Source organism: Cheilinus undulatus, linkage group 24 (assembly GCF_018320785.1).
Source record: "Cheilinus undulatus linkage group 24, ASM1832078v1, whole genome shotgun sequence".
NCBI classification, from domain to species: domain Eukaryota; kingdom Metazoa; phylum Chordata; class Actinopteri; order Labriformes; family Labridae; genus Cheilinus; species Cheilinus undulatus.
In genome coordinates, this window is record NC_054888.1 from 20,158,180 (window position 1) to 20,185,043 (window position 26,864).

At 40.4% G+C, this 26,864-nt stretch overlaps 1 protein-coding gene across 3 annotated transcripts in view; it reads right to left on the reverse strand.

The window, feature by feature from the left end:
• Positions 1–1,638: 1,638 nt before the first annotated feature.
• Positions 1,639–26,864, reverse strand: part of LOC121506167 (SH3 domain-binding protein 4-A-like) — a 90,167-nt gene continuing 64,941 nt past the window's right edge. For all 3 annotated transcript variants that reach the window (XM_041781806.1, XM_041781804.1, XM_041781805.1), the window contains 3 exons: positions 23,563–25,910; positions 3,264–3,452; positions 1,639–2,986 (listed from right to left, as the gene is read on the reverse strand). In XM_041781806.1, the coding sequence (XP_041637740.1) occupies positions 2,762–2,986; positions 3,264–3,452; positions 23,563–25,910 (2,762 nt within the window). In that variant the 3' untranslated portion in view covers positions 1,639–2,761. The remainder of the gene's footprint in view (positions 2,987–3,263; positions 3,453–23,562; positions 25,911–26,864) is intronic.

A 26,864-nucleotide genomic window follows, 5' to 3' on the forward strand; every position in this document is an offset into this window, starting at 1 on the left:
AAAAACTGTGGAACCAACCATTTTCTAGGGGGAATTATTTTGATGACAGAACCGTATTTTTCCCTTTGTTTTATAGTACATTATACATGTTAATATACAGAGACTGTGAGGTTCTCTAGGTGTTTTTGGGGAGGGGGATTGTGATGGACTTGTGGGCGGGCTCTGCTGTGACATTCACTGAAGCACCTCTACATCATTGCTGCCTCGTACCGCGGTGGCAGCAGCCGCTTTAAAAAATGCTCAGCATTTCGGGGGAGTCCTCCGGCAGGGAGGCGGTTTTCATGGTAGTTACTGCGCGGCAGTGTGTAACTGGCTTTAGAGCAACCTCCCACACACAATTTTTCATAACATAACGCCATAAATTCATAGTTTACCAAAATATGTGCAGGTTTTACACCTTTCTAGCATTATAAAGAGCTGTGTGTAACTATGACAAAATTAACTAAAGCAACACACTTATCAAGATTCTGATTCTATTTTTGTTGCTGTCATAAAAATGATTTAAATTTTGTTGACATGTATTAGTAAATTTCTTCCCATCCACTTTTGTATTTTGGTAAGATAGCTAAAAAAGACGTCTACTAGGCAGGTACAGATGGCTGAAACTTACAGGTAAACTAGTGTGTCATCAGCATAAAGGAATATCAGAGATTTTAATTCTCAGATGCAGCCAAGAAAGACAGAAGAAAGAAACTGACAGTTAAAGAGGACCTTAATGTGAGCCCTGAGGGACGCCACATTCTATTCGTCCTGAGAAGGCTCTTTTTGTTGGGTAGGAGGTTAGCATTTTTAACACAGAGTCCTGAAAGCCAACTGCCCCCTCTGGGTGTTTAAAAGGATGCCATGTTTTTGTGCTGAGATCAACCACGACCAAAGGTGATTTTCTCCTGAATTTTATATCTAGAAAGCTCAAACTTGCTATTACCTATTAAAGGAAGACACTGCTCAGTTTGCTATTGCGAAGGGTTAAAGTCAGTGATTAATATTTGGGTAGCCCTGAATCCTTCCTGGATCTCCACTGGTATAAAGTTCTTTATTCTTTCATTTTACTTTCAGTTGTATTTTTAGTATATAAACCTGAATAATCCATGTTTAATCATTTTAAATACACTCATAAATGTATAAAATGTCTTCTCTTACCAGAGCAGATGGAGAGTTTGGAGTAAAAAGCTGTGAAGTCACTGCCGCAGCAGTTTTTGTTGAAGTCATGGTAGAAGAGTCAAGTCGAACTAGAAAAAGAGCAGACCTGAAAGATGCAGAACATTTCAGTTATCATGATTCAATTAAACATGAAGCATGTTTATGAGCTTTGCAGTACTTCTGATCTGCAGGAAACCTCTGCCATCAACAACACAGAGACCGTAAATCCACACAGTTATAATGTTTCAGTTTTATTGAAACTTTCCAAGCAGAAACACTGAACAGATTCAGATCTGCGACCCATCACAGGGGATACAAATATATAAACACTCCTTGTGTATTTTCTGTTAACAGATACAAGACACTGCAAGAAAAGAAAGACAAAGATGACTGATTAATCTTGCAGAAATCACAAAAGATGAAACATTTCATATGAAACTGGATAGGCTTTTCTGAAACAGCTAATACATCTTTAATCAAATCCCGACAATTAGATAAAGAGTTAAAGTCAAGCTGTACCTTTGAGATCACAATATTGGAGGAAAATGTGATGCTTTTGCACATTTTTCTGTATTTTTGAATGCTATCTAGCAGGATATTGTGCACTTTCTGCACAGAATTTTCAAGTTTTTCATTTTCTATCCACTGAAAAAAGATGAAAATGACATAGGAAAAGAAACCCCAAACCAAACAAAAGTAAAGAGGAAAAACACTGGTAATAATTTATCTGTGTCTTCATTCAAAGTATAAAAAATAGAACTATATCGTCTACAAACACTGTAACTTTACTGCATGGACTTCACTAAGTCACATGAAAAGTTAGCTTCAGGCTAACAGTTTTTGGCAAGCTAATCACTGACAAAACGCTCTTCACTTCTGAGTATGAAACTACAGTTTTATTGCAGATTTTTCAAACAAGTCTGCTTTGCCTTTTCCTTTAAAAGATTCCAGGTAGAGGTGGCAAAAATCAGCGGTTAGTAATGGAGGGAAAAGTAAACTTTAACTAGCAAACATAGGCCAAAGTCGGAGCATGTTTAGTTGTAAATAAAAGTGGTTTAGGTTCACAGTATATGAGGTTGTACTGCACTGTTTGAGGTCTCTGATGTTGTCCTGAGGGAAATGCTGCAACTGGAACAAAATAGCTGAAACAAGTTTGGGGAATTAATCAGAAACAGCGAAAACAGCATTCAACATAAACACTAAAGGGTCACAAAAGATAGACAAAGAAAAGGTGAGGTAGAAAAGAGAAGAACAGGAAAAAGAAAGACAAACAGAGAGAGGCAGTCTTCAGTTCCAAAAAGCTAAAAATTGTCCTATTTCAGCGATGGCGCAAAATTGATTGAAGACTCTAAACAAAAACCAGGACGTATGAATTCAACCTGAACAGCCAAGGTTGAGGAAAGTGAACCAGATATTCAGGACCAGCCAGTCAAAAATTTTCAATTTTTCCTAATATCCAAAGTGTCCCATTACGCCAACGCCATCCATGACTGAGATGAAGAATATTCCAGTGTCAACAAACTCCAGAGACATAGAAACAAAGATCCAATAAATCCTTTATGATCTGTCAAAAAAGTCCCTTCAAATCTTTAGAAACATCCTCCAGTTACATGTAAAATCATCAAACAGCAAAGTCTCCGTATCCTGTGGGACAGAAGGCAGAACTTCTGAGTATATCCAGGCAGTTGACGAGGATTAGCGTACCGGTCAGGTGCTTCCACCTCTTGGTGATGGGGTTCCTCATCTTGTCCAGGCCGAGATGGAGCTCCTGAATCACGTCCCGGTAGCTGTCGCCAACGTGGGCCGCCCACGTCAGGAGGAAGTCGTAGGCTGGCTTCCACATGGACTGGATGGTGGCAGGGTTGAGGTCAGAGAGAGAGAGAAAAGGAGCAGAGTGAGGCTCAGAGAGCAACAGGTTAGACTTTAGACTGAAGCATAGAGCTAAAACTTTGCTCCTTTAACACAATTTTGTCTATTGATTCAGCTTTAAAACAAACTGCACATTCTGTCCATATTTCTGCTGATACATTGGAAGTAATTTCCATATTTGCCGATATGAATATTCATGTTTTTAATCCCTAGTTGAGGATGAAGTATTTCTGATTAGGAATGCTCTCTCTCACCTCGTTGTCCAGCAGACCGTTCTTGTCACGATGCGGAGCCTCATAAGCCTCCATCTGCTGCCTGGACACTCGAGCGAGTTTCTCAGCCAGCTCCCTCCACCGAGACGCCACCTCCACCGCTGTCGTCAACAAGACGAAATCCAGGACCAACCTGGCAACCAGACCCTGGCAATCCATCTTCAGCAACGCCTGATAGGAGAAGGAACGCCAATTAAGATTGATCTCTTCAACTTAGGGAAACCAACAGGAGTGTTTAAATACTGCCAGTAAGCAACAAAATTAAATTTATTTGCAATTTTGTATGTGACAGAAAATGGCAAACCAATCACTGGACCTTAACCAAGAAAGGACCCAAATTAGACGACCCCAACTTCTTTAGTTGAGATTTAATGTCCGGAAAACTGCGAAACTGCTTTAAAACAACCACACTGCTACTTTAAATGATGGTGATAAATAAGACACACACAGATCTGGGCAGGCCTGCCCACAGTTGGCTGGGACCTGAAAAACCCAGAGAATGGGCCACAACCCAGATGAGATTTATTGATGATGATGCATGTGGGCTGGAGCATTGGTCCAAGCATCCTGGCAAACAGTTACCTCATTTTGGAGATGACAAACTATTACTTAGTTCTGATGTTGGGATTATTTATAGATGCTACTTTCCAACCCTTTTCAACACATTTTCTGCTGATCTTTGTCACTTTTAACCCTTTTTATTGCCAAGTTCCACCCAATTATGCTGGTTTTTGCTACTTCATTGCCACTGTTTTGCCACTCTACACTCATTTTTGCCAATTTATACCACTGTTCTGCCACCTCATGTCAACTGCTGCCCCCTTTTTGGCACTTTTAGCCCATTTTTACCACTTTGTTGCCATTTTATGCCCATTTTACAACCTTATGTATGTTGCTGCAACTGTTTTTGGCACATTGATCCTATTTTTGCCCAGTTTTACCACTGTTTTACAACCTCATGTATGTTGTTGCACACTTTTTAGCCCATTTATCTAATTTTCTCCTATCTTTTCCCATTTTTGCCATTGTTTTGACATTTAAGCCCATTTTTGCCAATTAATCTACTGTTCTGCACCCTCATGTCAACTATAGACCACTTTTTGGCACTGTTGTGCAATGTTTGCCACTTTACACTATATTCACCACTGTTTTGCCAATCTACGCCCACTTTTCCCACTTGCCACGGTCTTGCTACCGTATGTCTATCATTGCCCTGTTTTTGGCACTTCAATCCAATTTTTTTGCCACCTTTCGTTCAGTTTTGCCACTGTTCTGCCACCTTTTGCCAATTATTCTCCACTTTTCGGCACTTTTGTCCAATTTTTTCCACTTTTTGCCCAGTTTTGCCACTATATTCCACTGTTTTGAACCTCATGTTTATTTTTGCCCACTTTCTGCTACTTTTATCCCATTTTTTAATATCTTCACTCATTTTAACCACTGTTTTGCCACTCTACGCCCATTTTTGTCATTTTATGCCACTGTCTTGCTACCTTTTGTCTATTGTTTCCCTGTTTCTGGCACTTCAATCCATTTCTTGCTGCATTTTGTCCAGTTTTGCCACTATTCTGCCACCTTATGCCAATTGTTCCCCACTTTTTGGCACTTTTGTCCAATTTTTTCCACTTTTTGCCCAGTATTGCCACTTAATTCCACTGTTTTGCAACCTCATGTCAAGTTTTGCCTACTTTCTGCTACTTTTATCCCATTTTCTAATCTCTTCACCCATTTTTACCACTGTTCTGCCACTGTCTTGCTACCTCATGTCTATTGTTGCCCACTTTTTGGCACTCTAATCGCATTTTCTCATATCTTCACCCATTTTTACTACTGTTTTGCCACTGTCTTGCTACCTCATGTCTATTGTTGCCCACTTTTTGGCACTCTAATCGCATTTTCTCATATCTTCACCCATTTTTGCCACTTTCAACCCATTATTTTCCACTTTATACCACTGTTTTGCCACCTCATGTCTTTCTGGCACTTTTGTCCAATTTTTGCCACTTTTAACCCATTTTCCACTTATTGTCACTGTTTTGGCACTTCATGTCAATTATTGCCACCTCTTGCTGCCAGTTTTATCTCATTTTGCCACTTTCTGCCCTTTTTAGCCACTGTTTTGACACGTTCAACCCGTTCTTTGCTACTTTTGCCCATTTTGTCACAGTTTTGCCACCTTATGTAAATCATTTCCACCTTTTCTTTGCACTTTTATCCCATTTTAGCCTCTTTTCACTCTTTTTGCCAACATTTTGCCCCTTTATGCCAATTTCTGCCACTTCCTTTTGACACTTTCTCTTCTCTATCTTCTATTCTTTTTTGCCAGTTTAACCCACTGTAGCCCCTTTCCATTTTTTTGCCTCTTTCCACAATTAATTCCCATTAAATTTGTCTCAGTGTTTTTCTACTTTATTTCTGGCATCCTTGGATTTGTGCACATCATGGCTGACAAGTCTGATGGATTTGAAGGATTGAAGAGATAACTGGAAAAAGTTTTGAGTTTCTTCTAATCTTGTGAAACACCATATTTCTCTGTCTAATAAGCTGCAAACAAAGGCCATTTTTCCATTTGGAAATATTTATTTGAATCATTTTTAGCATTCCTTTGGGGTCAAATATAATTACTACTTAAGCAAGAATTAAAGAGGTCAAACTGTGTGCAGAAAATTGTGTTTCTTTCTCTAACAGTCTTAATCTTCATGTTTATGAGTGAGGAGCAGTTCTAAAAAACAGGATTTTTCCTCTTTAAATGGTTTAACTTCACTCATTTTAGAAGCTTCACAGGGTAAAAATATTTACTTGATCATTTCAGGAACATGAGGATTTTTACAGAGCATGTATTCTGTTTTCACCAACGCTGTTAATCTTCACAAAAATTCCCAGCTTTAGTCCCATTCAGATGTGCTGTTTGTGTCTCAGGGCTAAATGCTGAGTACAAAAGCTAAAAACACTGCTGCTAAAGAAAAAACAACCATCTCTATGTGAGTGTCTAATCCCAGTCACGTCCCTCAGGCTGCTGCTGCTGCTGTTAAGGCGCTCTTATTCTGCTAACCCGGTTAAACGAGGGTTAAAAACTAGCGAGCATTAAAAGCAGCTGACTGGAAAAACACTCTGCAGGCAGGATTTTCTTGAAAAGAAGCACAAACAGCCACTGAGCAGTTTTTCCCTTTACACTCCCACAAAAAAAGAGCAGTGTGTGCACGAGTGTGTCCATCCAGAGATAAGATTTTGGCTCACACGCCGGGGTCTCGACCACTGCAGCATCTCTAAAGTGCTGCTCTGTCCTGCAGTGAAACCTTTCAGCTTCTTAGCGGGGAGGTTTGTCTGAGCATAGAGAGAGAGCTTTAAGAGTGGAGAGACAAAAGTCTTTCTGGGTCTGATGAAGGCCATGCATGCATCCATACTCTGCAAGTAATGCCTCTTTAACCGCTTTTCTCCTTCATGCTGTCATAAACATGCTTGGAAAGGACACAGTGGGTATAGGGTCAGACTGAAATGATGACTCGGTTCAAGATGACAAGTTACAGACAGGTCATGATGTGTTGTTTGCTGATGAGACAGTCCTAAGAGCTGGCTCCTTCTGTGAGTGAAATAAGCTGGTTTCTGTTTGTTGTCCTCCATTTTTGTTGCCGTTTTAGGGTGCTTTCACACCTAATCAGTTTGGTTTGGTTAAAACAAACTCCAGCTGGTTTGGTTAATTTGAGCTGGTGTGATAGCGGTCAGTCAAACCCTTGTTTTAAAAGAGAGATGCTGTCCAGTTCTGACAAAACTGCTGCTGTGGCTAAGTCCGAGCTAATCACTCCACTCGCAGTCGTTGTATACAAACACTCACATGACAGCTAACCTTTTCCCCCTGTTACTGGCACCAACTCATGCTGAAGCAGGTCAGCAGAAGAGTTAAAACATCTTTCACATCAAGAAAAACTTTACGTTTTGTTTTTATTCTTTATTTCATACAGAAACCGGTCCAGCGCTGGTAAAACTGGCGCTATGCTAAAGCTACATCCAAGGTAATCACTGTACTGGAGGCAGCCATTGCAAATGGCTTTGAGTACAACTAAACCCCACCCATAGCTATCACCCCACTCTCTTCAAATGATTCTCATTAGTCCCAACAGTGTCCAGTTTTTCTGGAGTTTTCCAAGATGGATTTGCATGATGACAGACGCGGAGTCTGGCAAATCCATCTGCTTTGCAAGGTTAGCATGCTCATACAAAGAAATTCCAAACTAGAGGTTTAAAAACACCTTTAAAAAAGGCAAAATGGTGCCAAAAGAAGAACTGTGGGAGCCGACAGACCAGCTTTAATACTGAGCTGGGACTGATAATCTGAACCTCTAAAAGGATACACTCTCACGCCACTTCTTCTTCCTGTCTCAGTTACACAGATGACATCAGTTGATGGGATGGTCTTTGGTGTGTGCCGCCACAACAAATCCAGTCCCAGGGTTCCCACATGCTTTAAAAATCTAATTTAAGACTTTTAAGACCTTTGTAAGACCTGAAATGAGGAAAATAAGTAGCACTTTTTGCATGATAAACACTCAAAAATGAAAGGTATGAGATTTCTCGGCGCACCAGTCGAGGGCTGAATAAACTGGTTATGAAATGTCAAATGGTGAAGGGCAAAATCAAGACATAAATGCCCAAATTTAATGACCTCTGACACATTTAAAGCCTCTATTCTATCAGTATGTCCCACGGAGGCAGAATAAAGTCAGTCAAGACCTGTTGAAATAAGGGTGGTCTGCAAGGATTATACATGCAAAAGTACAGAATTTATCAAATCACAGTGAGTCGTATAAAATCAGAGATTGGACTGAGGGTCCTCGCCTGGGAAATCTCAAACATCCAACTCTGAATTCCTTGAATTATGGAGAATATTTATGCAAGAATTTGTGGAGTAGGATGACTATATCAGATAAAGAAATGCCATGCGCCTTCTGAAATCTACAACCTCTCACTGGTAAAAATCTGACTTTTTAAGACTTTTTATGGCCTTAAATTTCAAATGTGCAATTTATGGATCTGCAGGGATCCTGCAGTCTAGATCAGAGGTTCTCAATGTTGGGGTGGAGACCCCATTGGGGGTTGCGAGACACTGAGAGGGGGTCTGCAGCTGCCTTGAAAAACTTAGAACATTTTTGAATTGAACTTGTACCACTTTACACCAATTTTGCCAAATTTTCCATTTAAAACCCATCTTTTTGTCCATTTTAAACCCTTTCCACCACTTTTTTTCTGCCTGTTTTGTTTTGTATTGTTGGCTCTGTTGACACATTATTGCCACTATTAACACGTTTTACCACTTTTTAAGCCACATTTCAGAATTTGATATGCCCATTTTTGCCTGTTTCTGACTATTTATGCCTCAGCTGACCCTTTTTTGACAGTTTATATCAAATTTAATCCCATTTCACTAAATTTCCACCTATTTTTGCCCCTTTAATGCCATTTTTTGCCATTTTTTGGTTATTTTTTTGCCACTTAATCTTATTTTTGGCATCTCTAACCCACTTCTAATTTCACCACCTTCCCACTATTTTTGCCATTATTAACCCATTTAAGCTATTTTGTAAAACATATTTTAATACCGTTTTCAACAAATGGATTTACATTTTTAAGAGAGCTCCTTACTACACAAATGAATTAAAATTTGTGTCTTTGATAAGAGTGGTTATTATTTAGGTTAAATATTAAATACCACAGCTCAACTCCACAATGGGCCATGATTTGCTGGCCCCCAGTTTGGCTGGTCCCCAGAAAGCTCTCCTATTTTTCCACCCTACTGGGGAATTCTATTCTTGAATGTTCATGACTGTGTTCAGTCACCTTCAGGTACAGTGGGGGTCCCCGGTCTCCGGCACCTTTATTTTGGGGGTCCCGGGCTGAAAAGGTTGAGAACCACTGGGCTAGACAAAGCTAGTAGGAAATGTATGATATTGTACACCTCCACACCAGGTAAAAAAATCACATTTTGTAAAGTTTAGGAATAGTATTCGATGAATGTAGAAGTTTTCTGATGATAATTGCAGCATAGATGTCCATGAAACTGAAAAGGTTGGACCCCTGGTCCAGATGAAGCCATTCCAGACCACCCCTTTATGCAGTCTGATCTACTGAATATTAAACCGTTTTCAGAATGCATTAAGGATTACCACTTAGTGTCTGAAACAGACATAAATCCCTGTTAATGCATGAAATAATCAGGTTGTTGAAGGTGTAGGTGAGTGTGATAGAGCTAGGCGATTAATGGAGTATAAATTCAATTATGATTTCAGCTTCCCAAGATCATGGAAACATAATAAAGGTTAAATAATGGCGTTGCCTCATTCCATGCTGCACCCTCATTGTGGAAACTCCATGCATAAATCATATTAATTTCAAAGGTTTTCTGATTGACAGATAAGAAAGAAACAGACAGAGCAGGGATGATAACATCTTGTTTCTCCATAGTGTGTAAGAAAAGGCTTAGTATTTATCTGTGAGGCAACAAATCCATTATAAATCCATGTAAGATGCATGTTTGAGCTCAAACTTTAAAGAAAAGAGGGGAAACCTCCTCATCCTGAGGTCATGCCATTTAAATTTATTACCATGATCTACTTTAAGAGGCTGTTTTACCTCTTTTTTATCTTTTATTGTCTGTATAATGAACCGCAGGGCTGTAATAAAATGAATTAACCTGAATAACCTCTTCAGAAACCACCCACACAGTCCAGCCTCCTCTCTCTCTCTCTGTCTTTGTCTCTCGACCACCTGGCCGTCGAGCTCTTTGGCCTTCTGCTGACTCAGACTTCACACGGGCTCTAAATATAGACGCTCTCACACCACCTCAAACGCGTGTCAAGGTTCAACACTTGAGATGAGCATGATGCCTTCAAATGCAAATCAGGAGCTAAACGTGTTGTTTAAGCCGGAAAGGATTAGAGCGCCAGGCACGGAGAGGGAAACAGGAAGAAAGTCAGGAGGATGACAACCTTCTGCTCCAACTTTAGAGCAAGAATAATACTCACTTTTTGGGGAAGAAGACCCATATTGTATGCTCGAACAGCACCAGATGGAGGTCAAAGTGGGAGTCTTGCTTTAGGACACTTCAGCTGTTGTTTCAGTTCCAGCTGGAGTTATTTAAATCCAAACTTCAGCTCTGATTTGATCCAAGGGGGGCTGAAACTTCATCATTTTAGGGAGTTTTTCACTACATTTCAGCAGTTTGCAACCATTTCTGATATGCTGTAATGCTGTGCAATTCTTTCTTTATAAATGCAAAACTTCAGAAAGTTTTCACTCTGAACCAACGGCCGCATCACAAAAAGATTTTTACATTGATGTCTCCGCCTCCAGCTTGCTTTTGTTCAATGTTTCCACCTTTTTTAATAACAGGATGATTCTGTTCTAAAAATAGACAACAGTACGCTCCGTGAGAGACTGAAAAACACGAGCTCGTGACGACCTGCAGGGAGCCTCGGAGCAGACGGACAGACGGAGCTGACAGCTGAGCGAGCGGCTGTCAGCGAAATGAGCTTCAACAGGAGGAGGGGGGGGGCCGGACTGACAGGTAGGGAGAGAAAAGAGAATAATAAGAGCAGCAGAAGGACAGCGCCGTCTTCACTACTGTTAAGTTTTTAACCTTCAATCCGCAGACTATAATTTAAAAATCATGACAGTATTTAACAGAGAAGAGATATTACATAGTATAAGCACTGAGAGCTCTCAGAAATCCTAATAATCGGAAATAGCATCGGAATAGCATCGGAAATGTGCAATTATTCCTGCATCATAAACACAATTTTAGCCTGACTGGGAGTCAAAAAGTCATTAAAATTTCTGTTAGGTAGAGGGGGGCAGCCATTAGGAATGAGGTTAGTACTTTAGAGCTCTAAATGGACCTCTACGCTGCAATTATCATCAGAAAACTTCTACATTCATCGAATACTATTCCTAAGCTTTATAAAAAGTGTGATTTTTTACCTGGTGTGGAGGTGATCAATATCATACATTTTCTACTAGCGTCTACTGGCAGATCTCAACCTTTTCAGCCCATGACCCCCAAAATAACAGTCCCAGAGACTGGGGACCCCCACTGTACCACCCATTAGGGGGGAAAAATGGGAGAGCTTTCTGGGGCCCAGCCGAATCATGGTCCACTGTAAAGTTAAGCTGTGGTATTTTATATTTAACCTGAATAATTACCACTCTTATCAAAGAAACAAATATCTTTTTAATTATTTTGTGGAGTAGGTAGCCCTTTTAAAAATGCAAATCCTTATGTTAAAAACAGAATTAAAATATGTTAAAAATAGCTAAAATAAGTTAATAATGGCAAAACATAGTGGAAAAGGGGTAGAAATTGGATATCAAAGAGCCAAAAATTTGATAAAAGTGGTAAAAATAACCAAGAAAGGGCAAAAATAGAGGGGCAATATAGGTTAGAGTGGCAAAAACAGGCATAGTAAGCGGTGAAAGGAGATTAAAAAGTGGTTAAAAGAGCATTTAAGTGGCAACAATAGGTGGAAATTTGGTGAAATGGGATGAAAATTTCATAAATAAATTCAAAGGGTTAGTTGAGGCAGAAATTGGAAGAAATAGGTTAAATTGACAAAAATGGGCATATCAAATTGTGAAATGTGGCATAAAAAGTAGTAAAAGGGGTTAATAGTGGTAATAATGTGTGAACAGAGCCAAAAAAAGGTAGAGAGTGGCAAGATTTGGTTTAGAAGTGGCAAAAACCAAGTGGTGGAAAGGGTTTAAAACTGACAAAAATGGGTTTGAAGTTGCAAAAATGTGTTAAAATTTGGCAAAATTGGTGTAAAGTGGCAACAGTGTCATTTCAAAAATACTCTTATTTTTCTAAGGCATCTGGTGACCCCATCTAAGAGTCTCACGACCCCAAATGGGGTCCCGACCCCAACATTGAGAACCCCTGGTCTAGCCAGATGAAGGAAACAAGACTTGAGGAGTCTTGCGCTGAGCTAAGAGGCTAGCTTAGCCCCTTTAACATATTAAAAAAAATCCTCAATTGTCACAAATATGCCTTTAATTGAAATGGTAATGCATTATAAGCTGAGAAAACCTTGTAGGGTAGGACAACAAGTAAAGATGTACCATTGACAAATGAACCTGTTCTACTAAATGTTAGCCATGGTAGCTAACTCCCGTTTGAGTGCCAGTTTCCTTTCCTCCCTTATTTGTCGTTATTTATTCCACATATCAAAAGCCAAACTGGTACCAAATAGAGAGCCACTTTGAAAGAAAACAACCAGCTCTACTCAGCTGAGGCAAAACATGTGGATCTCTAAAAAGATTTCGCGTCACACTGAGGGAGGCTGAGCCGACATCAGCTTTGGTAAACTCAGGTAAGAGCAGAGCTTAAAGGGGACATATTTTTACCCTTTTTTTTCTTGCTGAAAAAACACTCCAGTATTGGATTTTTGCATGTCTTAAACCCCCTCTGTTTCAGCCCTGCTCAGAACGAGCTGTTTCTTTGTCTGGGGCTTTAAATGTTACTGAGCTGTCTGACTCCGCCCCTGACCACGCCCCTCCTCTCAGCTGGCAACTGAGGGGAGGATCACAAGAAGAGAGCAGAACTTTCTTCCAAGCAGGGAGGGCCAACCGAACCTGGGGGCGGGGCTAACTCCCCACAAGACATCATGAGGGGAAAATCTGAGATTGGCTTGTTTCAGCACACATTATCTGGAAGGTGGAGAAAGAGAGGGGGGTATGGAATGAACTTTACTAGTTCTTGAGGGGATTGTGGACAGGCCAGGGGCATATATTTTTGTAAGAAAAGCCTGAAAAAGTGATGTTTGCATATGTCCCCTTTGATGAGCTAAAACATGAAAAACTGTACTCAACAGTTGGTGTTTCAGTGAGGCAGAATTTCTAACAATTAATTTTTTTTTGACCCAAGGCACTTCAGATCAAGCTAAACTCTAAAAGCACATCATTTTCATATCCATAGCTTCTTTAACATCTTCAAGTATCCTCACACTACTTAGTTGTAGTGATAATTTATGGCTTTACAAACCTACAGCACACCTGGACTTGCCTCAAGGCACACCTGCAAGGGGGAACCACTGGTCTAGTTTGAACATTTGAAGGGTTTCATATGATTTTGAAATGGTCCAGTGCGAGATGCTGCTGATTTTTACAGGCTAAAAACAGAAACAGGAGGGGTGTTTTAACAGAGGTCCCTGCTGTTTCATAACTGCTGACTTTAAGAGTCCACAAACTGCGGATTGATTACGTCTCCTGCAGTAGTGATTGTGCCTTCCTCTCCCTCTGTGTATCTATTATTAAACAATGCTCTCAGAGCCTTTCAACCTCTCTCTTACTCTGACAGACATGAGGACTGGCTCTCGTTTGTCCTCTGCCTTCGTAACCCGAGCCTTGGCGTTAACAGATCTGCCGGGCCGGTGTCAGATGCTCCCTTCAGAGCCCCGCGGCTCCTCCTGATCGATGCTGGCTCGCATTTCACACGAGAACACCTGTCGGCTGGAGTGGAGGAGAGTGGGGGAGACATGATGAGCCGTGCTACAACCCTGAAGACAAACTATGAGGGTTTGTTCAGCTGCAACACTTTCATTTTTATCAGCCGGGACAGAGAGACAATTAGAGCCAGCGGGGGTACAGCTGAAATATCTCTACGCTGTGAGAGCAACACAGGCTTTTCTTCACTTTCGGCCTCAAGAGAATCTATATTGCACAACAGAACTAAAGATTTTGTCACTATAGAGCAGGATTAGCTGGTTATTGGTGCTGCAGTTCATTCAGGACTGATCTAAACACAAAAATACAGACATTTTGGGTTCTATTATGTTTGCATAACAGCTTCAAATGTTGCACTGAAAAAATGACGGCCAACTGGGGATTTTGTAGCATTTCATTTTATTTGCTGCAGTTTTAAAGCACTTTGTAGCTTGAATTTTGAAAAAATATGCTCTATAAAAAAAGGCTACTATGACAACCAACTCCAACTTTATTTGAATTCTTTATGCATCTAAATCAAAGTAAAATAAAAACACTCATAGGATAAAAATCTTTGTAGTGTAGTGTGACGTGTCTTCTGGACAGGAAAGAATTGGCTGGGCCCCTGAAAAACAAAGAAAATGCTACTAACTACTTTTTAACTGCTTTTCAACACTTTCAGACCATTTTCTTCTACCATTTCTAACCCATTTTGGCTGTTTTTTCCTTTTTGATGCTACCTTTTTGCCACATTACACCAATTTTTGCCACTTTTTTCTCATTTATTAATGTTTTTTGCGCCTTTCTCTACTTTAACATATTTTGGCTTTTTTTTTTTATTTCTTTTTGCCTTTAGATTCCACCTTTTTGCCAATTTAAACAAATTGTTGCCAATTTTTGCAACTTTTACCCATTTTCAATGTTTTTTGCCTTTTTTTGCAACCTTTAACATATTTCTGCATTTCTTTGCTTCTTAATTCCACTCTTTTCCTACTGTAAACCAATTTTTGCCACTATTTTGCTTCTTTTAATTAATTTCGTTTTTGCCCCGATGGCCCCATTTTGGCTGTTTTGTTTCCCTTTGACACTCTTTTTTTCCAGTTTACACCCTTTTTTGCAACTTTTGCCAATTTTCCCATTGTTTAGCCACTTTTTGCCCATTTTCTCACCATTTTTGCCGCTTTTTGGCAATTTTCCTTTTGTTTTGCCATTTTTTGTGACCTTTTGCCACTGTTTTGCCGCTTTTTGCCAAATTTCTCTGTTTTTGCCAGTTTTCCTGCTGTTTTTGTTGCTTTTTGCAAATTTTTCCCATTGTTGTGCCACTCTATGCCAATTTTCCCACTTTTTCGCCTTTTTTGCCAATTTCCCCATTGTTTTGCCACATTTTTGCCCATTTGGTATCTATATCCCATTATGGCTGCCTTTTGACGGTTTCGGTTGCTTCTTACTCATTTTTTGCCACTTTTTACCCATTTGTTTTGGTGCTTTGTTGCCATTTTGTCCACCTTTTGTCGATATTTTTTGCCCCTGTTCAAAGCTTTGTAATTCCTTTGCATTGAAGTTGTCTTAGTTTTTCCTGTTTTTATCTTCTGGCATCCTGATGTTTGTGCACATCACTGCTTTAAAGTCTATCATTACTTTCCAGATGGTTTAGTTCAGTGTGCATATCCACATTGTTGACTTTACCAATTAAAAGGTTATGTTGTTTTAATAAAAGGGGTTTACATTTTGAAAAGGGCTATATTTGTACTACAGCATAGATTAAATAAAATGTTTTGTTGCTTTGATGAAATGTTGATGGTTATTATTCAGGTTAAGAATAAAATATCATTATCAAAGCTTAACTGTAAAGTGGACTGGGTTTTTCCTGACCTCCATGGGCCTCCAGTTTGTCTGTGCCCCAGAAAGCTCTTCCTTTAATCCCCCTCCTGGGCGGCCTTGCTTCTGGACAAACAAACTCCGGCATTTTTAGGTTTAAAATCCAAAAGAAGGACATCAAACTTATAAAATTTGCAACTTTTTGAAGCCAGACATTGTGTGCTATTTCTCCAGATCAATAATATCCTAATTTTAGCAAAATGCTGCAGAGCAATCTCCAACAGAAATGAAGAGCTGACAACTTTCAGGAGCTTTGACAAAGCCATAAATCAACTGATCTTTATCTAACCTCGGCAGGAAAGAAATATCCAGTTTAAGTCTTAGGGGCAGTAAAGAAAATACAGGATAATCTATCTATGGGCAAAAAGAGCACGCCTTGCTCTAATCCAGTATCCCTGTCCAGGTGTGTCTGAACTTTTTCTTCTGTTGTATCAGTTCTCACGTCCCTCCCTGCAAATCCATTTCATTTTCTGTGCCTCTGTGCCTCCTCCTCTCTTGTTACAGAAGCCACAGGAGGGACAAAGGAGCTACTTCAGCCAGGCCCCCACCTCCAGACTCCCTCCCTGACTTCATCTATTCACATTCAGCCCTTCTGTTTCATATCATCCCAACCTTTCCTAACATTTCTTCCTCATTTACTACACCCATCAGCATGTGTATTTTCATAAAAAGACACTCAGCACTGGCATATTTTTCAGTAGGCCACGGTGTTTTCTAATAAAACACTTTTATCTGTTCCATTTCACAGATCAGTGAGGATTTGGGAATGTTTATTCCTGAAACAGATCAAGGTCTCACTGGATAAGAGCCTTATTATTAAGATAAAACACTGAATGTTTGCTAAATGAGGTCAGAGCTTCTGAATGCAGGAATGTTTTATTGAGTAGCGATTGTATAAGCCGAGCTATTTTTTCCTTTGAGGAGAGGATTTAGTAATTCAAGCCTGTGTGACTCACTGGACCTTGTTCCTGCGGCCTGATGGCAATGTTCTGCTCTCTGGGGGAAACGCTGCAGACGGAACGCACATTCGCACACATCCTGGAGGGTTTTACAACTGAGGAGCTGCTGCAAACTGAGCAGTGACTTCTTGCAGAAGGAAACAGCAAGTTTGAGATGTCTAGACATGAAATGCAGGAGAAAATCAGCTTTAGTTGTGGTTGATCTCAGCGCAACATTTGACAGATCCCACCATGACATCCTTTTAAACACCTGGAGGGGGGAGTCGGCCTCTGGGGCTTTGTGTTGAAAATGTTTTCCTCCTGGCTGACAGAAAGAGTCTTCTCTGGAAGAAGAGGAAAGGCTGCTCATCACATGAATCAATTACATGTGGCGTCCCTCAAGGCTCATTTTAATTGTCTGAACAAATGCAACTTTTAGGTTCAATCTTACACATATGTTTGAAATACCTCTCTATGCTGATGACATGTTATTTTAACTTTAAAATTCCACTGCCTGTACCTGCTGAGTGGTCTAACTTTTTAATGAACTAAAATGCAAAGCTGAATGGCAAGAAATATGCCCAACTTAGAAGGTAGAGTTTTTGCCTGAAAGTGCAATTGGGCTCAGACTAATACTGGTCCAGTCCTATCTAGGCTAGCTTAAGTTAATTCTTGTTTATTATGTTTAAGACTGTAGTTTGTCCTAAAATATTTTAAATTGTGCTTTTTGAGATCCTAATAAATATGCTACCTTGCAAAAAAATACATGCCAACATGGTACACTCATTTAGATCTCATCCGAAAAGATTTCTGTCTTTCTAACAACTAAGAGTAGCAGTTTAAAACTAATCATAACAGCCAACTTATCAAACAATGCCAGTATTAAGAAGAATACAGTCCAAGGAGAAGAACGAGACAGGACAGGATGGGCATGATGGAACAGAGCAGGAAGTCTAAGATGGGACAGGATTGGAAAGGACAGGCTAAGCTAGGTCCAGGCTGGATGTTTTTGGGCCTAAGCTCAGCTCTGCTTCCAACTATATGAGAGCAAAACTGACTTCATGCTTGGTCCAGCTTTTCTTGGACACTTGTTTAAATTTCATGACCAATTCAGTGTTGAAGTCGATAGCATTTTGAGGCAAATTTAACAGTTTTTAGGTGGTTTAAGAGCAGGGATGCATTGATATCAATACTAGAATCAGGTATGATATCGGTGTAGATACTAGGTCAAAGTATATGTCTTAGTACCTGTTCTGTACTCAGTGTCATTTGACAGCATTGTGTGAACAGGTATGAAATTTGCAATGTCTACAGACAGAATATATTAAAGATATATAAGGGTGACAAGAGTTGAGAGACTCCAAGAGGAGGAACTGAGAGAACTTGAATGGTATTCATATGTGTACTCGCTATCAGTTCATGTCCAAATTTTATTACTTGTACTTAGTCTGGAAAAGAGTATTATTGGCACATCCTTTTTACACGGTACCATGTCCAATCTGCTTATAGAGGTGGTCTCATGCACAATTTGATTAAACTTGGACTCCTGTCTTTAAAACAAAAATATGATATTGTACAGCACAGAACAATTTTATCCTGAGTTGTGTGGTAGATGTAAAAGTGGGAAGAGGGTCACTGATGTAAAAAATAATAAAAACATCCGTAGAAGCAAGATGGACTCCATTGTCCCAAGTTGTAGTCACCAAGTTTGTTATAGTTGACTAACACTAACTAAATAACTTAGACTGAAATTCAAAAATCATTTTAGCTAACTGAAACTAAATAAAAACTAAGCTTTGCCAAACAAAACAAAAACTAACTAAAACTGTATAGTGCGCTTACAAAACTAAAAGAAAATAGTTTTAGTTTTAGTCTTTGACACAACCATACTGACTGGCAACTACATCCAAGTCTGGGGAGAGTAAAATTGCCTGATCTGATTGGTTAGGACTTCACAAAGTGGTAGTTTTATGTCTGGAGTTGTATTCAAACATAATCATTAAGTAAATAAAATTATAAGTGAAGAGTAGCTTGTTTTAATACGTTTTTAAAAATGTAAAAAAATGACATCTATCCATAAAAAAACTAAAACTAACACTAAAACTAATAAAAACTAAACTAAAACAAAGCATTTTTGCAAAATAGAAACTAAACTAAAAAAAAACAGCAGTTAAAACTAATAAAAACTAAACTGAAATCGAACACAGAGAGTGAAAAGAAATTAAAAAAAAAAATAATGAAAAATTTAAAACTATTATAACCTTGGTAGTCATGGTAACATCTTCTTCTTTCTTCTTCTTGGTGGATTTGCAAACCAACGATACATGCTGCACAGGCACAAGTGTGGTTGGTCCCTCCGTGATGGTACAAATGTGAAAGCAAGTCAAGAGGGGAGGTGGGAGCAATCACATGGCTTAACCTAGGTGGGCCACCAAGGTATATTTATAGCCACCCAAGTATATTTACCTGCCTTTTTTTGTAAATTTTAGTATATAACCACTAAGGGTTGACTGATATTGGTTGTTCAGGGCAGATATCAATACCGATTATTAGTCATGCATGTGATGGCCAATATTTGGGACTGATATGCATTTGTTATGACAAACAAAATGCACTTAATGTGGCAAAGATAAAATTGCATACAGGAGATACAGAAAGCGATGTCATACACTCCCTTAGTACCACTCAGGCCTCAATGTTGTTTTGTTGGTAGGGTTGTGACATCAAGCCAGTCCAAGGAGTTCAATGCAGGACATTAGGTGAGACTGCAGGGAGTGAAAACAAAGCCAGACACACCTTGTAGCTGAGCCAAAGTAGCACAGCTTTAACTATCGGTAAAAACAAATGCAGATACAGATAATCGGCTAAATGCCAAATAGTGGCATCAATAAACATCCAAACCAATAATCATCAACCCCTCTAATAATCTCCATGTGAATACACAACACAGGAATCCACTTACAGATCCTTCCTGTAAATGCACCAACTGAAGACTGAAAATTAGCGCTGTCGTTTTACTGTGACATTTTTCTGCAGCTTCTTGCAACCTCCAACCTCTTACTAACCTTGACGGTCGCTGTGTGCAACCTCATCAACAGTAAGCCTCTGCACATGCAGCTCTCCTTCTATGATTAAGATATTGATTGAGTTATTTGTAGTGTCTTTTTACAACATGCTGCTGATGAATACTGTCAAAAAAGCTGAAACACAAACAAGCAAACATACAGAATGAGGCCGGGAATGATAGCCATTCCTACCACTAGTATAGTTCTGTGGGAAACACTGGGTTGCATTTGCTTTCATCACCTCACAGTGATAATTCATGACTAAAATGCCCTCAAACACAGCTGTTTCATTAAATCCTGTTCAAGAGAGAAGCTCAGGAACAGTGTAGCTTTAACATATCAGGGATAAATGCCAGATAATAGCAGACAAGACTGAACACATGTGGACTAATCTTTCCACAGAGGTCAGTGGGACACATTTCCACATCCTTGTCAACGATGAAAGAGTTTCTGCTTTCAAAGGGAAACATTTCTGGAGTTCAGTGAAGGACATCTGAGTGTGTACGCCATTTATTTGTTGGGTAATATAAAAAAAGAGGGGTCAGGGAGGTAGATTGGTTCAGAGATATGAAAACTTTGACACTTTTTTTGCCTCAGCAGGAGTCCAAGGTAGCTGCAGGAATACAAGACTCATCTGCTTTAATTTTTTTGGGTGAAGTCACACACAAACCAAGAGAGTTTTGCAGGTGAGTTGCTCTAAATAAAAGCAAGGAGAGAGGCTTGAACAGGAAGTGAGTGGCCTTCTTGTTCCCCGTTTCAAAGCCTCTTTTCAGTTAGGTACTTTACCCCCGGCTGCTCCGATCGCCCCTGGCTGAAATGGCATGATCATGTGACAACAGTGCATGCACGCTTCATCAGCTGGATAAACTGTGGTTGGAAAAAGTCCTTTGCTAAAGTACTTTTTGAATAATGGCGTCTGGCAAGCAAAATGTCTCAGGACAATTTTGCTGCCCCGGGGGCGCCGGCGCTGTCAGAGAAGAAAAACACATCGTGGCCAGCGTGCATTTGCTTGACAGAGTTGTTTTTGCTAAAACTGCAGATGTTAACTTTTATTCCGATGCATTTCTCCTCCAACCATCACCTCCTACTTCCTTCATTTTTCATGTGATGACTGCTGGCCACCCCAGGCTGTAAGGCGTGTTGTTTACCATTCATGTGACTGAGCATAAGGGCCCAAATCCTCCATGTTCACACTCACAAAGTATCACAGACAGCGGCTGCAGTTTGAAAGAAATCGTGTTGATGTACAGCAGCAAAGAGGCACAAATGAATCAGACAGCTGACTGTTGAGGAAATAAGATTTTTTTTGTTCTTTTGGGCTGCAATAAATCTTTGCAAACAATGTAGAAACCATCTGGGGGACACTGATAAAAATACTGACTGTGTAGTGCACATCATTTGAGAATAAAAGCTGCTGCTGCTGCAGTGTTATGGTAATGGCAGACAATTTTCTTTGACATTTATCTGAGCAGTAAATGCTTCTGCTGAGCATGACCGTTTTCTGGATAATGTATCATCTGAACGATATGGAGAAATTGCATCAATTTGAAGACATTGGATACTGTATTCTTCTGAGGACAATTTAGAGCTGTGCACTTGCTCTGCTTTTCTGAGAAATCAGATAAAAAAAATTCTTCAATTGTAACATATTGTGTGAGAATGATCACCTTTCTCTTATTCCTATCAGCTGCATGGTTTTGGGTTTGTTTTTAGAAAAAATCATCCTATTTGAGGACACCACAGTAGGCAGGTCTTTCACTGTTTGCAGTGATTTGCAGATAAAAAGGCTAATTGAAAAGTTAACCTCATTTAGACTTCTGACAAAGCACAGAGCACCTTTTCTGCTCTGACTGCTGCTTATTTGGTGTTTTGTCTGAGTTAAAAAGGTTGGTAAAATGTTCAGCTTTGTTAAAAGGCTGCTCTTGTCCCTGCCATTTGACCACGCTCTTCAATCAGTAAAAAAAGACTGATACCAATACTACACCAACAAATAAAGCTATCAATCAATATCTGACTCTCTAAAGTCAGTCTGATGAAGTAGACAGATTTCCATCAGTGAGTCTGGTTCTTCTCAAGGTCTCTCTCCATAAAAAAACTACATTCTTCCTTGTTGTTTGCTGATAATGGGTTAAACCAGTGCTTCTCAAATGGTGTGTCCTGGGAATTTGTACAAGCGTACGCTATTACAGCAACTTTATGACAAGTACTGTAACCAGGCCTGCCCACAGATGTGGCTGGGCCCCTGAAAAACCCAGAGAATGGGCCCTCCCCTGATGTGATTTATTGATATCTGCAGAGATATTAACATTACATTTTGGAATAACAAAGTTTAAAGACAAGAAAAATAGTTGAATAAGAAGTAGGCGTTGACCAGTTATGGTTTTTAATGGTTGATACCTATTATTAGCAATTCATGAGAGTGATAACTGATATTTGGAATCGATATGCATTTATTATGACGTACAAAAGTACTTAATGTGGCAAAAGTAGTAATTTTTGTTTAAAATATGAAGGAAAATAAACAATTTATCCCTAGCTCTATCAGCATGAGAAACGACACAAAGCCCCACAGCAGCAGCTGGAAAACAGGAAGTGATTCCCTACCCTTCCTTATGTGGATACCAATAACTGGCCAAATGCCATTTCTGTTCAGTATGGTTATGGTTAAGCACCTGATGGATTTGGAAATGTTTGTTATCAGTCTGGAACGGACACTACAGTCTGAGAGATGAATTCAAAAACAGACAGGAAGTAGTATGGAGCGACATGCTTGCTGTGTTAACTCATAATACAATCTATGGTGATTAACACAGGATTATCGAAGGAATATGATGTGTCGCTATGACAACACATGTCCTGTATTAACTATAAAAACGAAGGATTTTCTGGCTTTGAAATCTGAAGAATGAGAGTGAAATCCTGGCTGACAAGAAGGTATAGTTGATGTAAAAGCATAAAACTTCAGGTCTTCAGTCTGTTCAATCCCATTGATTATAAAGGGAATCTGCTGGAAACAGATATCAAACATGTTCAGTATTGAAGGTTTGTGATCGGGGAGGCTCTGACTGAACCGGGAGCTTCAATTACTCGCACCGACACCACACATTTGAGGATTATTTGGACCAATAGTCAGTTGCAACAAGCCTCTAATCAGGTCATGCCCCTTGATCACTGAAGGGGGTAAATGTGGTCTGAAATCTGGCTTAGAATCATCTAGTCTGGAGTCAGCCTCACAAAGAAATTATGTTTTCATACATTTGATTTAAGTGCAGAAATTCTACAAACTGTTCCTTTAAATTGCATCCTTGTAAATATTTCCATTGCTTTGTATTCCTGGTGTCATGACAACAACAACGGTTGTGTTTTTTGGCTGTATGATCTAAATTATTTGGTTAATTGATTGAAGCTCAACCTAGAAACATTAACAAAAGGTGGAGAAATGAGCATCTGTGTCCTCTGAGGTGTATCCGCTCTGCTTTTAAGCTAAAACCTTTAATTTACTCCACAAGTAAGAGCAAGTACTCCACCTTTCACGGGCTATTTATGTCTGAGGGAATTTCTGTTAAAAGGCAACCAGATACAGCCAAAGTGGCTTTTCTTCTACACTTCCTCTTGTGCTTTTTCAGCAGGGAAAACAACACTTGAATGGTCACAGAGCATACAGGTAGGTTTTCTAGTTTCTCCCTTTGGGGAAAAAAGGTTGAGTGTTACAGTTTGTGACTGAATAAGGCCAAGACTTACGGCTACTTCAGAGCACCTGTAGAGAGTCTTCAAACCATTTTCCTTGTAAGCCTTTCTTAGAATGCTCAAGATTTGGACTGACTGGAGAAGAGTAGATGTCATTTTTGTTGCAAGCGCATATATCCAGGCATCCTAAATTTGAAAAAAAAAGCCATGGAAATAATCTAAACATGATAAAAAGGTTTTTTTTACCATCATGAGTTCCCTCTGGAAGGACTTCCTCTCCTTATTCTCCATGTTCGTACACTCCTCCTTGAGTTTCTCCAGAACCGATGCCACCTTCTCCGGCTCATTGTCCAGCTCGGTCCGACAAAAATAATTCAGTGGTAAATTCCCATACCCCAGGGCATCTGCAAACGCCCTCCAGTTGCCCACGTTCTCCATCAAAACCGTCCTCACTGTTGCGTAAATGTATGTTAGAAACTTACAAGGCTTCAGGATCTGTTCCAGTAACATGGTGGTCGTTAAGTCCGGCCCACACCAATAAATGGGCTTGACTTTACCCAGAACCAAAACGTTCTTGGCATGGACAAGACCCATCTTGCCCTGATAGTATCCAATGTACCACTCTTTGGTCCGCAGCTGCCCTCGTAGTTTGATTTTCTCCTCGCTGAGTAAAGCAATAACATCCCCTTTTTTGTATTCCAACAGGTACGTGCTCTTGTGCTGCCTGATCACCGTTTTGATTAATTTGCCAAATTTAAGGTTGGTGATGCACCGGTCCTGAAACTTTGGGTATTTAGAAGTGACGGCAAGTGGCGACAGAACAATCTTATCCACCTCTTTCTTTTTTAAAAACCTCCTCTGACCTGTAATCCTTGCTCCGGTCTTTGGTGGGGGCGGCGGAGTCTGGACGCAGAACTGAGTGAGGATACAGTCCAGGGCGTCCTTGATTTGGACCCTGAGAGTGAAGTCTGAGATGCTGTTGGGGTTGTGAGATGTGATCATGTACAGGAGCCGGCTAACCTTCCCCAGTTTGAGCTGGAATCCCTGAATCACGGCACCCTCGGAGGATTTTACCTGGTAGTTGGACATGTTGGAGTACAATCCCACTTGGAGATCCTGAGGGTATCCCAACACAAACTGGTGCTTCCCCCAAAGCTGGAGTGCTACGGGTGGAGTAGTGCTCGCCTGTTTGCCAACCTCGTTTACCAACAAGGTCTTTGGGGCGCAGTCATGCCCAAACATGGCTACAACTGTCTTAAAGGAAGGGTGGATGTGCTTCGGTCCGTAGACTCCTAAGGTTACTTTCCTTTGAACATGATCCCAGACAGTCGTATGGTGGCTGGTGTACTGGGACTGAACCACAACCGCCACGTACATACAAGGTTCCAGACTATCCAGTTGCACCTGGACTGTATCCTTATAGATGTACGCATTAGGAATAGGCGTGTATGGCCCTTCTTTGCAGTCACTTCGGACACAAAGTATCTCTGCAGTATGGCAGCTCTCCGTCTTGATATTTACCGACACCTTCATCTCCAGCGTGATAAAAGACTTAATCTCCATGTTGCTGAGCTTTATCTCCACCACAGGACTCACAGTGGAGCACTGGTCTGTGTTGAGCTCCAATGGAGGGTCCAGTAAAGCCTTCATCGAGATTTGCTGGTAGTCTCCATTGCTGACGTGGCCTTCAGGGATGTGGGCGCTGATGTGGGTGTCTGGAATCTGAACAACTCCTCCGTTACTGTCCAACCTGCACACGATATTCGTCTCCACCGGTTGAGTCTGGCCCCAACCAAGACTCTGGCCAAGGGAGTCGAGATCATGGCAGGACCTTGCCAGCTTTCTGTGGTTCAACCATGCAGTCCTGAAGTCCTCTCTGCTCTGAAACTGCTCCGGTAAGGGAGCCTTAAGGCCTGTGAAGAATCCAGAAGAGGGTAAGGTTGGATTCGACTGCGCTTGGAGGACGGAGAGCTCTGAGAGACTGTGGGAGCGTTTACTCCTGAAAAATGGGTTATCTCTGTGGAGGTTTGGTTGAATCTCTTGGTTTGGGCTGGCGGGGGTGGTACTGTTGATGTGGCAGCTACTGAACCCGTTGGTCATGATTGTGTTGGTGTTAAAGTTGGAGCATGATGATGGAGATGCTAAAGCATCAAAGAGAATAAGATCAGAGTTCCTGACACCAATGTCTTTACAGTTTTGATCTACCGAGTGGACAAAGGGGTTCACAGAGGCGGGACTGTTGATGTAATTCAGGGATGGCTTTGGTGTCAACCCCGTCCACTCCCCTAAACCTCCAAATTCCCTCGACCCATCCTCGTACCCTTCCCCTAGACTGTCAATCATCCCACTGTCACTGAGACAGGAGTTCCTGAAGTTGACCGGCTGGACGTAGGCGGCTGGGATGTAGCCCATCTCTGTGTTGTTGTGGGCGTACCACCACTCTCCTCCTGACGTGTCCAGCACATAGAGGTGGTCTCCTTTGGAGAACTTCAGCGTCGTGAAGCTGCTTGGGCAATAATCCTTGATGGCAACCACTTCCTGTGCAGCTCCATAGGAGGCTGACGTGTCCAGCCGTAAGGCACTGGGAGAAGGCACTGAAAAAGAAAAGAAATATCAGACACTGTCGCTGGCAGACATGGTCCGAAAATGATATTTTCATATTTTTAAGCTGAACGAGGATAAACCAAGCTGTAAAAAACATAACTAATGGTTGTCACAACACCAGAATTATAAACTTAGATATGATTTTAGTAAAATTGAACCACATTGAAAACTGTTTGATACCACAGCAACAAAAATAGAAATCCTAGACAGCCAACACTGGTCTCCAGTCTTTTTTTTAATTATTATTTTGGGGGAATTTTGCCCTTTTTAAGCTAGAGGAACAGAAAATATGAGGACAGAGAGTGGACGAAGACATGCCCTAAGATTACATGCACTAAGATTGGATTTTGATCCTGTAACTGGTACTTTGTGGACTCTAGCACCAGTATCCAAACTTTTTTCTTTTGAGGGCCACATACAAAAGATATAACAATGGTGGGGCCACTTTCATATAACTCACCTTAAAGCTAATAACCAATCTGATGTAGGTTAAGATATGCTAAGTAGCCAGTTGCAAGGCAAATAGACAATCATTTTAAGGATTTTGGGGAGGCCAATCTAATTTCAGGGGCCCTGGTCAGCTCTGGCTACCACTGGTTCCACCCCTGGAACGCCATTGTCACTGCTATTTGCTGCCGTAAGCCATCATGGTGTTGTAAATCAAGAAATCATTCTTTGGTTTTCAATATATTTACCATTTACAGAGTTGTCTCAATTTAGTCACTAAAAAGAAAAAAAAATTTAAAAATTCTTCTTGTTAAAATGTTTGTTTACAGAGTTAGCATAGTTGCACCACTTTTTGCTGAAACTAAGAGGAACAACACAATCAAGCACAAGCTTTCTGTTATAATGTTGGCCATATTTCATTGTATTTTTAGAATTTGCTGCATCCTAAACATACCACAGGCTGCATTTGGTCCCCAGGCCATAGTTTGGACACACCT